General features: G+C 47.4%; 1 protein-coding gene across 5 annotated transcripts in view; it reads left to right on the forward strand.

Moving 5' to 3' along the window:
• Positions 1 to 256: 256 nt before the first annotated feature.
• Positions 257 to 13,470, forward strand: part of FAN1 (FANCD2 and FANCI associated nuclease 1) — a 45,148-nt gene continuing 31,934 nt past the window's right edge. For 2 of the 5 annotated variants that reach the window (XM_054042134.1, XM_054042138.1), the window contains exons 1-2: positions 257 to 1,013; positions 6,176 to 7,645. In XM_054042134.1, coding sequence (XP_053898109.1) covers positions 6,298 to 7,645 — 1,348 coding nt within the window. In that variant the 5' untranslated portion in view covers positions 257 to 1,013; positions 6,176 to 6,297. Of the gene's footprint in view, positions 1,014 to 1,255; positions 1,513 to 5,373; positions 5,553 to 6,175; positions 7,646 to 13,470 lie in introns of those variants that run through there. The other 3 variants (XM_054042136.1, XM_054042137.1, XM_054042135.1) reach the window with 3 other exon arrangements.

Here is a 13,470-nt window from a genome sequence, read left to right on the forward strand (position 1 = left end):
AAGATATGGTATCCCTGTATAGACTGATTGAAAGATTAGTACCTACATTATTATATCTGTATGTATTGCCTATCTTTAACTCTAGACTGCTCACAGAAAGTAAAAAACATGTGAAATTTAAAATCTGTAATATGCTTCTCAGACAAATAATAATGAGGCTGGCCCTTTACCAATAACTATGTATAAAAATAGTTACTCCAACACCCACATGCAGACCTAACACACAACGGCTTAAGACAGGAGAAGAATGCTTTATTAATTTGAGGTCACGTGGGGACTTTACCATAAGCAGAATGTAATTTGGCCAGATCACTAACATTTGCCCTCAAACCACTTTGCAAACACTGCAGTGTTTTAAAACAGATTTCAGCCTGGCCAGCTGATCTACAGCTGCTGGGCCACATCACGCATTACAGATTATGCGCTGAATGATCTACAAAATGGCAGCGACAGCTTTGGAAAAGGCAGCTTTCCCCCATTGCTTTAGCAACAAGCTGACAGGGGAGGGCGGCTAGGGCCCACCCTTTTCCCACGAGGCCGTTACCCGCCTCCCGATCCCCACGCACAACGTACAGGCCTGGGTCACACACTGGTACGTCAACAATAATCACGTTTCTTGGTACTCGGCCTGCTGCATGGCCCTCTCCCGGCCGGATAGGTGGGAGGGAGCGTGTTAATGGGACGCAGCCTGTACGAACGGAGGGTCATTTTCGCTGCCGTTTCCCCGGCCCTGCCGCTCCTCGGGGCTGGGGCTCGGGTGGCGCGTACAGCCCCGGGGGACAGGCCCACGGCCAGGTGCGTTGCTCTTTGTAATCGCTCTCATTCATGGTCCGTTTCCCGCGTGCTCCGCTCGCTAGCGCGCTCGGCCTGAGCCCGGCAGCCCTCACCGCGCTCGCACCAGCGCCCACGGCCCCTGAGCCGGGCGAATCGATCACTCCGGGCTCGGCTCATCCTGCCTGTGCCGGAGGGCTGGAGAGCGGTGATGGATGGAGAGTGCCTGGCCCTGAGCGGGGGTGAGTGAGGGAGCGGGAGGCCGTAACATGGCGCCGCTCTGGCCCCTACCCGCGCTGTGCTTGTGCCCCTCCCGGCCGAGCTGCGCTGGGCCGCGGGGTTGGTACAGGCTCTCCAGCCTGCCCACGCCGCACCCAGAGCCCTGCGCGATGACGTCACTGCACGAGGGCCCTGGGTCGCTCGCGGGCAGAGCCGCTTCCCCGGTTCCAGGGGGCGGGGCGGCTCTTTGCAGAGGCTGAGCCCATCGCTGCCTCGTTCCCCGGCCGGGGGCTGAGCGCCCCGTCTAAGGTCGCCGCTAGGGGACCCCGGCGAGCCGCCTCAGGGGCTCTGCCCCGGCTCAGGGGCCAGGTGACGGGAGCAGCAAAGACTTTCTGGGAAACCGCCGCGCCCTGGTCCCCGGGAATGGGACGGAGGCGCTGGGGCCTGAAGGGACTCGCCGCCCTGCTGGTCTAGTAACGCCCGGGGGTCGAATCTGTGCCGCCCTCTCGCTGTGTGAGCTTGGTTAGTGCTTGGGCATAGTTTAGTTCCCACTCCCCACCAGCCGTTTGCCCCCCACTGCCATGGGCCTGGCGGGATGGAAAATGGGATGGCAAACGGCCCGGGGTAGCCTTGGACTCTGCTGTAACCAGGGCCGGATTAACTTTTTGTGAGCCGCCTTGGGGAATAATCGTAAAAGGGGCTGGGGGTAAAAGCACAGTGGGGCAGGAGCTAGGGTTGGTCTCTGGAGCAAGGGAGGGGTCAGGGGTAAACTGCAAGCGCAGCGGGGCTGGGGAGGGGGTAAACGGGATCTACCCGCCCCGCCCACATGGCGTGGGTACCTAACTGGTTCTAGCCCATTCTCTTTGTCTCTCTGTGCACTCAGCTGCCCCTCCTCCCACAGCAGCAGGACAGGTTCTCTTCCAGCCCTCTGGGGTGGGTGTTGGCAGTGGGAGGAGCAGAGGCTAATGTGGTTATTCCTATAACCGGACATTTAGTTTCCAGTCAGCCCTGCTAACTGGAAAATCAGGTCCCATTTTCTATTGGAGTTTCCAGTCTAAAACTGGATACCTGGCAACGGGGCTGCCAGAAAAGCCTGAGGGGAGGGAGGGGGCAAGCAATCATTTTTTAAAAGTAAGAGGGCTAAGCCTTAATGGGGGGGCAAGTGGTGGATGGGTTAGGGAGTGGAGAGGAGCTAGTGGACAGGGCCATGTCTGCTGTACTGCCCAGGTAGGTTGGAGACTGTGGGGATCAGCTGACACAATATCCAGGGCTGGTGCAAGGATATTTTGCACCCTAGGCGAAACTTCCACCTTGCGCCCCCCCCCCCCCCTCCCTCCGGAGCATTGCTTATTATAAAGTTTCAAAAATGAATACAGCAGAGTCACATCTTATGCGGGGGTTAGGTTCTAAGGTCAGCGCGTAAGAGGAAAATCGCATATAGTGAAAATTACCATAAAGTACAGTATACACTAGAACAGGGGTCCTTAACCTACAGCATGCCTGCCAAAGGTGGCACGCGAGCTGATTTTTTTAAGGCAGGCTGTGGGTGCCGGCCACCACTGAGCCTGCTGCCAGTCAGGGTCCCAGCCGGCGACTCCACTCAGCCTCCTGCCATTCACCCAGGCTGGCAGGAAGCTGAGCTGGGCCAGAAGCCGAGACCCTGGCTGGCAAGGGGCTGGCAGCTGGAATACCCAGATTGTCAGCCCGCTGACAAGGACCGGCGGCTGGGACCCCAGACCGGCGGTGGGCTGAGCTGCTTAGCCCGGCAGCTCAGCCCGCTGCCGGTCTGGGGTTCCGTCCGCTGGCTCATGCCAGCTGCCGGTCCCGCTCAGCCTGCTCAGCCCACTGCCAGCCGGGGTCCTAGCCGCTGGATCCACTCAGCCCGCTGCCAGCCAGGGTCCCAGCCGCCGGATCTGCTCAGCCTCCTGGCAGCCTGGGTGAACAGAACCCCAGGCCGGCGGATGGAACTCTGGGTGAACGTTCCCCAGACCGTTCACCCAGGCTGGCAGGAGGCTGAGCGGAGCTGGCTGGGATCCCAGCAGGCTGAGTGGGGTTGGCGGCTGGGACCCCGGCTGGCAGGAGCCGGCCCACTGCTGGCCCTGCTCAGCCTGCTGCCAGCTGAGTGAACAGAACCCCAGGTCAGCAGCAGGCTCAGCGGCAGTCGGGACCCGCAGCCTGCCATTTAAAAAAAAAAAAATCGGCTTGTGTGCCACCTTTGGCATGCGTGCTGTAGGTTGAGGACCCCTGTTCTAGTGTATACTGTACTTTATGGTAATTTTCACTATACACGATTTTCCTCTTATGCGGTGACTTTAGAACCTAACCCCCACGTAAGATGCGACTCCACTGTAGTGTAAAAAAATATTTGGGGGCACCGCTTTTTGGCACCTAGTGGTTACACCGGCCCTGGCAGTATCCCCAGCCCAGGTGTCGTGACAGCCAGTGGTGTATATAGAGTTAGTGGGGCCCTGTGCTCAGCTTCATTTTTGGGGCTCCTCCTTGGAACCCAGTCAAGAAAAAGAACATTCTCTCTTATCTCCCCCTGCCCCTGTTTTTAATTCTTTTTTTCTTCATCCTCCTTCCATAAGTAATAGGAAGTAAATGAAAATAAAGTGAGGTACCTTGATTGTTCTTGTAGTCTAACTTATTTTTCCACAGACCACTTGAAAATCACGGAGGGTCTCTACAGACCACTTAATGATCTTTCCAAATATTGTACAAAAATGTTCGGGTACGGAGTCTGGCCAGGAGCTAGGGCAAGGGAGGGGGCTCACGGTTGGGGCAGGAGGTTGGGGAGTGGCGCGCTTACCTGGGGCAGCTCCTATTTGGTTCTCAGGATGGGGGTGGGGATGTGGGGGGGGGGGTGCAGGAGTCAGGGCAGGGGGCTGGGTGTGTGTGTGGGGGGTGCAGGTTTCAGGGCAGGGGCTGGGGGGCATGGGGGGGATGCAGGAGTCAGGGCTGGGGAGGTGTGAGGTGGGGTGCAGGGGGCTGGGGAGGTGAGGGGGGTGCAGGTTTCAGGGCAGGGGCTGGGGGGCATGGGGGGGATGCAGGAGTCAGGGCTGGGGAGGTGTGAGGTGGGGTGCAGGGGGCTGGGGAGGTGAGGGGGGTGCAGGTTTCAGGGCAGGGGCTGGGGGGCATGGGGGGGGATGCAGGAGTCAGGGCTGGGGAGGTGTGAGGTGGGGTGCAGGGGGCTGGGGAGGTGAGGGGGGTGCAGGTTTCAGGGCAGGGGCTGGGGGGCATGGGGGGGGATGCAGGAGTCAGGGCTGGGGAGGTGTGAGGTGGGGTGCAGGGGGCTGGGTGTGTGTGTGGGGGGTGCAGGTTTCAGGGCAGGGGCTGGGGGGCATGAGGGGAGATGCAGGAGTCAGGGCTGGGGAGGTGTGAGGGGGTGTTGAGGTGTGAGGAGAGTGCAGGGTCAGGGCAGGGGGCTCAGGGTGTGTAAGGGGGTTCTGGGGGTGGTGTAGGGGGGTGCAGGAGTTAGGGCTGGGGAGGTGTGAGGTGGGGTGCAGGGGTCAGGGAAGGGGGCTGGGGTGTGTGAGGGGGTGAGGAGAGTGCAGGGTCAGGGCAGGGGGCTCAGGGTGTGTGTGTGGGGGGTGCAGGTTTCAGGGCAGGGGCTGGGGGGCATGAGGGGAGATGCAGGAGTCAGGGCTGGGGAGGTGTGAGGGGGTGTTGAGGTGTGAGGAGAGTGCAGGGTCAGGGCAGGGGGCTCAGGGTGTGTAAGGGGGTTCTGGGGGTGGTGTAGGGGGGTGCAGGCGTCAGGGCAGGGGCTGGGTGTGTGTGGGGGGGTGCAGGAGTAAGGGCTGGGGAGGTGTGAGGGGAGGACAGGGGTCAGGACAGGGGTCTGGGTGTGTGTGTGGGGGTGCAGGAGTCAGGGAACAAACTGATATACACACAAAAAACAAGGTCCTGATTCTGCAAACACATGCATTGAAATCAGTGGAGCTACACAGGGTGGTAAAGTGTGTGTGCATAAAAGTCTTTTCAGGATTGGTGCCTAAAGCCTGAATAATGGATTTTAAAAGTTCTTTCATTTGTAATAACCTATAGTGGTGTTAATAACAGGTAAAGAATCTTGTTTGCCTACAACATAGGACAATATTGACAATGCCCCTTCAACTGCTTTATGCTTAATTTTCTTCATTTGTCAAGCAGAGATGACACCCATCTTAGAAAAGCATTTTGTAATGCCTTATTAATGCTAAAGTTACATTTAGAATGTTGGTCATAACTGCATACAGCTTAGGGGTGAAGGAACTGAAATGTTCAAATTTGAATGCAGCTCTTTGGAATCTAGAGCCAGGCTGGTTCTGCATGAGAGGATGGGAGGGGGCCAGCTTCTCTGTGTTAGTCTTATTTTTCACTCCCCTGGTGTTTGTCTCTTCTCAGATGTGTGAAGATTTCTCAAATACATTGATGCAACTTTGTGGCCTCCCAGAATGAAAAGTTTGGCATAGTTATGCTTGGTAGCCAGGTTGACAGGGTGCACTCCAAGAGCAAAATATAGCTGTTGGTGGAGTCCGTCGGGTGCAGCTATACTCATCCTCTGACAGTTTTTTAGGATATTGGTGAGCGCTAATTCCCAAATATATATGTAATTTAAGGGCCAAATCCTCAGAGTTGCTGACCATTTGCAGCTGAAGTGAGTGGGAATTAAAGATGCTCCTCAGGTGCTTATTGCCTCATGATCTGGGCATACCTGCAGCCTAAAGCTCTTGATGTGTCTGGGTCAGAGTGCAGACACTCCTGTTCAAAGCAGATCTTGAAATGTTAATTGAGGAAAGAGTTCTGTCTAACTACTTGATTGTAAGTATTGTAAAAATGAGTATTGTAAAAATGTTTAAACACAACTGCATTGCTCAACATGCTAGGTTATGTCCACTGATGGTGCAGAGTGAAACATTAATGGGATAATGTAGCCCACAAAAGCTTATGCTCAAATAAATTTGTTAGTCTCTAAGGTGCCACAAGTACTCCTGTTCTTTTTGCGGATACAGACTAACACAGCTGCTACTCTGAAACCTGTCATTAATGGGATAGTAATAGCACAGCAGGCTGAGGAGTAAATTATTCCAGACCTGTACAGTCTTTTTCTTATCTGCACTGTTCACATTGGTGATGTTTGGCGGTTAATAGATTTTCTGTTCAGTAGATTCAGAATTCTTCTTAAGTTTCATATATTTTCTTGCAGGCAGGGCAGAAGAGACAGGCAAATAACATGAAGCCAAGAAAACTCTTTTTAATGATTTCAGAATAAGAAAATATCAGTCAAATGAAGCAGCCCATGCAGTGGATGTGCTTTTTAATCCCATAATGTCGGAAGCCACATCTCCAGAAAATAAAAGACCCCGGAGAAGCTTGTCCCTCAGTAAAAACAAGGAAAAGAATGAAAATAAGAAAAAGAATGAAGCAGAAGTTAAAGGAGCACCATCCACACCTTCAGCTTCTTCCTCTATCCTTTCTTTTTTTAACAACACTCCCCCTGCCAAAGTCACCTGCCCTATGTGCGGGCAAATGGTGCCAAGGTATGGGATCAACAAGCACATAGATGAAATGTGTCAGAAGAACCATGGGGATGGTGCAATGATTCTAGTTGATTCAGGACTTGACTGTTTTATGAATGCGGGCCCATCAGGTATAGATCTGAACACTAGTTCCAGCCCATACTTTGCAAAGGAAGCTTCAACTGCAGAGAAAAATATGAGCATCTTTGAAAGCAACTTGTTGAAAATGAGAGCAGGTGCAGGACAGCAGACTAGTCCTTACTTTAAGAATAATAATGCTCCAATGTGCAATGTTCAGAATGGGCCAAGGGTGCAAATGGTTAAAAGTATCTCTTTGGGCAACTTGTCATCTAAACTGTCCAGAAGGCACCGTATCCAGAATAGACAACTGATAGAAGAAAACAAGAGGAATTCTTCATCTCAAGCTGTTCACAGTGTGTGTGACAATGCTGCAGAATGGGGTGATGGAGAGACTTGTGCTGGGGATGGCTCTCAGAAAGAGAATCACTTTGTTCTGGCAGGATTCCAAAAGCAGCATGTCCCAAAAGACAGTTTAACAAAAGAACTTGAAAGTCAGGGAGAAACACGAGAATGTGATAAAGAGACTCTTGTGGGTTCTGCTCATGGATTAGTATCCTCAGTTTGCATTGTTGCCAGGGAGCTAGTGTCTGCTGCAGGGAACACTGAGAAACACAGTTATTCTGAAGGCATGGTGCCTAATCTTGGCAAACATAAAACACATCCAGCAAGTTATAATAAAGTAGAGAGATCTGATGGTTCAGAAGCCAAAACTCAGTTCTCTGTTAAGGATATTCCTTCTTCAAGGACACAAGTGATGTATGAGAGCCATACAGAAAACTGCCTAGTGACAGATAATACAGGAACACTTCCTATGGAAGTTCATGAAAACTTAAGGAATGAGATGATTTATCATACTTTCTCAGAACCTACGCAAGAGGTGGATTTTCAGAGTCCTGCCAGTGACATTTTAGACAAAATAAGTGGTGCATTTGGTTCTGCGTCTGACTCTTTTGGTCACCCATATTATCTCCAGAATTTCCTGATGGTCCTGCAAGTGGTCTTGGAGAATCATGATGATCTGAGACTCTTTGATGAGCAAGATACCAGCACTATCACAAAGTTCTACCAATTGTCAGGTATATTTTACTTTAATCGATTTATTGTTGTGTTGAGTGTCCACTAGGGACTTTGCTATTGCTACCGATTTTACATGGAAGACGCTCTGTTGCTATGGTGATAGGCAACAGTATAAAACCCTAAGGTAGCTAGTGTGAGGGGGAATCCTCCCTTTACCCCCCTCCCAAAAATACAAACAAAAAAGAGAAACAGCAACAACAGTGATTAAACCATGCTTAATAATCCTAATATGGGAAAGACAAGGTGGGTTAGGTAAAAGGTCTTATTGGGCCAACTTCTGTGTGGTTTCTGTATGGGTGAAACTGGACAGTCAGTATGCTCTCAAATGAGCTCTCGCCGAAAAATGATAAAAGACAAAAACACCACATTATCTTTGGGCAAATACTTTTCATAACGTGATGACTGCATATCTGACCCATCAGTCTTTGTCCCCAAGGGGAACCTGTACAACGCCTTCAAAAGATGAGCCTGGGAACTTAAATTCATAATTCTGCTAGATACTAAAAATCATGGTCTCCACAGAGATACTGATTTTATGGCTCATTACAACAATTTGTAACCTATTAACCCTCCTTTGTCCTATGATTGCAGAGAGGTTAATTGCCCACTTCATTTTAAGTGGTTTCTTGCAACTTCTGTTAACCCCTTATGCTTAACCATCTGTCCCACCTGTTATTTAGTTGTGACACTCTGGTTACCTTTCCCAGACATGAAGAAGAACTCTGTGAAGCTCCAAAGCTTGTTTCTTCCACCAGCAGAAGTTGGTCCAATTAAAAGATATCACCTCACCCACTTTGTCTGTCTCGTATCCTAAGCCAACATGGCTATAACAACATTACAAACAACTTATACGGGAAAGTAAATTTCATTTTGACCCAGTGAAATTTGTATGAAATAAAGATAGATTTAATAATCTATCCTTGCAGAATTCCACAGCATCATGTATAAAACATTGTTTTGAAGTGAAAAGCAATTTGACTTTGGTTTCTGTAAAATATATAAAAGTTTTGCTAGGAACTGATAAGAACATGTTGTGATATTTTCTAAACCTTGTAGAAATATTTTGTATTCTGGAGTGTAAAACCCTCCACGTTTTGGAAGTTTGGATATGACCCAGACTGCAGCATAGTCTCCTCTCTAATCAGCATATGGGGTTGGTGAATATCACAAGCACTGGGCTAAGAGGAGAACATCACCCAGACTGAGGCTATCAACCTTCAGTTCTGCACTCCTGAATTATACTGTACTGTGTATGTAGAACTTTCTTTAGTCTGAGTGGCTGGACAGTATGAGGGAAGTTGAGGTCTACATGGAATTCTCTGGTCTTATGGGATGCTCCATTTTCTGTCTACCTGCAGTGGTCATAATCTCTCTGTGTCCTCCCACACTTAGTTGCACCTGTGTTTAGGTCCAAGCAGTCTATCAGAATGGTGGCAGTCTGCAGTGAGGGCAATCTACAACAGTTCCATATATATCGTAAACTACTACCTTACAGACTGTGGAGGATGAAATCCTAGCAACTCTAACCTTCTTGCAAGTAGAGGTAACCAGCATTCTGGTGGCTGCTCAGATGAGAGTAACAACTAGCAGTAACCAAGATGTGAGTAGTGGTGATTATTGACATCAGTAGCATCCCTTTCCCTCCAGAAACTTCAGACTGGAAGTTATGGGAGTTCCCATTGCTCCCCATCTGTTTTTTGCTGTTCTCTCCTGAGGACACTGCTCAAAGTGAAGCTGGCACCTGGTCATGTTGACAGATAGCTATTGAGGGCACTTAATAACAAATTTCCAAAGTGCTTAAGTTTTGTTGTATTTTTGTGAGATCCCAGTGTAATGTTTGGCTCCCTCACCATGCACATTAGATTTGGGTGCATAATAGGTATGTGCTCATGCAACACTAGTGTATGCTTGAGCTGAGTGCACACAAGTGCCACTTAGTTACATACAGACTTTTTTGAAAATCTGAGCCTGAAAGCATTGAACTGGCTGCACTAACTAATGAATTGTGTTAACTCATTTTGGAATAACTAATGGGCAAAATCCTCCATTATAATTCAGAAGGGGAAATATTTTCCCTAATGGAACCTTTTGTATGTTCAGTTCTTTTGCATTGCTATCTATAGTGAATTATTCACATTAATTTCCTTTTTGTGCTAGTATAAAAATCTCTCTTGTGATTTTTTTGTTTTTGTTTCACTTTTCAAATTAAAATAGAAGAAAACTGGCTGAATAAATGCTGTTAATGGACCATGACTCCAAAGCTGTTACTACTTTGTCCGTTTTAATATTTTTCTAAAAGTCCTAAATGATCTTAAACTCTGATGGATGACACAATAGTAATACAAAGAAATCTATGCAGATCCAGAATTTTTGGATAGGCACCCTCTGATGTCATCACAAAAAGTAGGAAGCTTTCATTGAACAATTTATTAATGTTCATCTCTTGGACTGAAGGTTAATACTACACATTTTTTGTTTCACTTGTTTGACATCACCAGGTGCTTAATACCAAACTGGAGCTGGATGACTGACTATGAAAACATTGGTTCATGCTTGTTAGGATGAGTAGTCTTGTGGCTGCAGTTCATATACATACCTAGTTTGTAAGGTTTGTTTCTTACTTAAAGATCTGAATCTATACATACCGCTATAGACAATGCAGTAATGCAATACAGATCTTTTTGTCACTAGAGGAAGAGGGCAACATTTTCATAATTAATTTTATATATAATTTTAAAGAATTCTTAAATGAATGGAGAAGACACATAATGGGAATGTAAGAAGTGAACAGATATGGAGATACGTTAGACAATTTGCTGTTTGAGAACCTTCTCTTTCTCATTTAAATATGTGTATGTGGTGTCATCTTAAAGATATGGTAAATAAGTAAAATAGAAACACACACAAAATGGATTGATATTCCTGTCTGATATTACAAGTTGTGTAAATACAGTAGTAGGGTGAAAATCAAATTAGTTACTGTAGAAACTCTGGAATCAACCCTCAGAATAGGTCATAACCGTTCCACTTGCTCTTTTATACAGAAGTAGCCTTCTTGTCTTTTGCAGTGTGTAATCCAAACAGTTTTTCCCCAGTAGCTCAGGGAACATGGAATAAGTGTTACCGCAAAGCAATCCTGATAAATTATCTGTTGTGCTCCAGCATTGTAGTAAAATGTGATCTCCTTTTCTCTAGGAGATGGAGTATGATGACTTACTGAGAAGTGTTGCTGTGAGGAAGTGACTGGATAGCATTAAAGCAACAGATAACGGATTGTACAGAAGCTACTATAAAATTATAGAATCTTCAGTTTAATATATTTTGTCCAATATTTGTTAAAAGTTCAGATCAACTCATTGCCTGTTCCCTATTATTAGATCTTGCCGCCAAAGCCTGTGTTGTCATTCAAACAAATACAGGGTGGATAAAAACCAATGCTTTTTTTAATTGGATTTTTTTAGTTTAGACTAAATACATTTTTCTTAAAAAGGAAACCTATTTTTAAATTAAATTTGAAATTATGATAACCTATATTACGGCCTTACTATAATCTATTCAAATAATTTAAATTAAATAAAAAATAAGTAATATCTTTTACTGGTGAAGTTTTAAAGAAAAACTACTGAACTGCTGGAAGTTACTGATCATGCATCCAAAAACAGAGTCTGTTGAAGTGCTAAACCAGCAGTAGTCTCTTTTTGTAGGCGCAGAGAGAATATTTTCTTCATTTCAGTTTATCCAACTAGTTCTGTTCAATGTTAATTTAGGGTTACCATACGTCCGGATTTCCCCGGACATGTCCGGCTTTTTGGTGCTCAAATCCCCGTCCGGGGGGAATTTCCAAAGAGCCGGACATGTCCGGGGAAATAGGGAGGCATAAGCCAGGGTCCGCCCAGCACGATCCGCCGGGTCCGCAGTGCAGCCCAGCCGCCCCAGCTACAATGCTCAGGTGGGGAACGGGGGGGGGGGGGGGTCTCGGCCTTCCCTCGCGGGCGGGGGCCCCCCGGCCACTGGGAGACCCTTCCTGTGGCCCCGTTGCCCCGCGCAGCTCGGAACCCGGCACAGTGGGAGCTGTTTCCGGCGGGGACAGACAGGCCGGGGAACGTGCTCATCCGCAGGAAGGAAGCTGCGGCCGGGGCTGCAGGGACCCGCGCTGCCGAGCGTCTGAAGCCCTCAGCAGGCAGAGGCTGCTGGGTGAGCAGGGGCAGGGCAGGCAGGGGCATAGAGGCTGCAAGGCGAGTGGGGAGCAGGGGTCACAGAGGCTGCAAGGGCAGGGGGGCGCAGGGGCAGGGTAGGCTGGGGGGTGCTGGGGCTGCAGGGCGAGTGAGGAGCAGGGGTCACAGAGGCTGCAGGGGTGGAGGGGTGCAGGGGTAGGGCAGGCGTGGGGCGCAGAGGTGGCAGGGGCAGGGGGTGCAGGGGCTGCAGGGTGAGTGGGGAGCAGAGGTCACAGAGGCTGCAGGGGTGGAGGGGCTGCAGGGCGAGTGGGGAGCAGGGAAGCACTTAGCAACCTCCAACCAAGATCAGAGCGGGAGGGAGGAGGGGGAATGCAGGGTGCTCAGAGGGAAGGGGCGGAGTTGGGGCAGGGCCAGGCCCCCATGGAGTGTCCTCTTTTTTCAGTGTTGAAATATGGTAACCCTAGTTAATTCAAAGTTGAGAACCTGTTTGGCAGTTGAAAATACAGGAAAGCTTGCTTTTCTCTTCCAGTCCAAGAATGAAAACTAGGTATGAGAGGATAAGGCCTACTAATTCTAAACCTTGGAGGACATGGTAACCAGAAACAATACATTCAGTTCACTAACTAGCAATAATACTACTTTTGTGTATTAATTCAGTTAGTTTTAAATTCAAAACATGCTTTTATAATTTTTTTTCTTGTATATCCAGCACATTTAAGGTACTTTTATTTAAATAATATTTTTTTAAAAGCTGGTTTTGTGCCTTTTTAATTGCATTTTGACACAAATCACAATTTAAAAAATTAATAATCTAGTAGATAAGAAATGCCTCATTCACCATTTTTGATGTAATAAAAATCTAAAATTTAGGAATCTGAATAAATGTATGTTAATATTATATAATTGCTTAAATAAATGTGTATCGATCTACATATCCTCTCGATTAGCAAAAAGTAGTACGAAATTTAGTGTAAAGACTATATTTTGTTGCAAATCACCATGGTGTTTAGGAAAATAACTTAAAAGTACAAATGGAAAACAGGATTGAAATTTATTATTTAGATGAAAGTTTCCTGCTTGCTGATTTAAATGATGATTAAAATTGGTAATTTACATGGCTTTTATTTAAATCAGTCCACTCTGGTGCAAAATCATGCTACTTCAATAAAACTGTGTATTGAAAAAGGCAGTTTTCTTATTGCTATATACACATGTAATGCATTAGTTAAGCTATTTGCATAGTATGTATACTTCACTAATTAATTAGTTTCTGCTAAAATGCATATCTGATTTCTGCAGTTGATGGTTTTTGTTATATGGAAGTTTATTATCACAAGTCGATAGAATGAGTTAGGACAGTATTGCTCCACTCCAGTAATAATTTATTTTTACAGGGTATGGTTGCTATCTGTTCTGCAGTGAGCTTTTTTAGCTGCAGTGATTATTATGCAGGCGAATTAATGTATTTTTAAAGGTAAAATTCCTTTTAAAACAACTTTTCATTCTCCCCTCTCCTGCGCCAGACTTTACAAAAAAGAAAGTGTTTTATGTTGGAAATAGGTTGTTAACCATCCATTTGTTTAAGCAAAGGATGCAAAAATTCAAATATTCTAAAGAAATGCTCATATACTGGTGAGGTATTTCCTGGT

This window comes from Malaclemys terrapin, chromosome 10, assembly GCF_027887155.1.
Source record: "Malaclemys terrapin pileata isolate rMalTer1 chromosome 10, rMalTer1.hap1, whole genome shotgun sequence".
Classification (NCBI taxonomy): domain Eukaryota; kingdom Metazoa; phylum Chordata; order Testudines; family Emydidae; genus Malaclemys; species Malaclemys terrapin.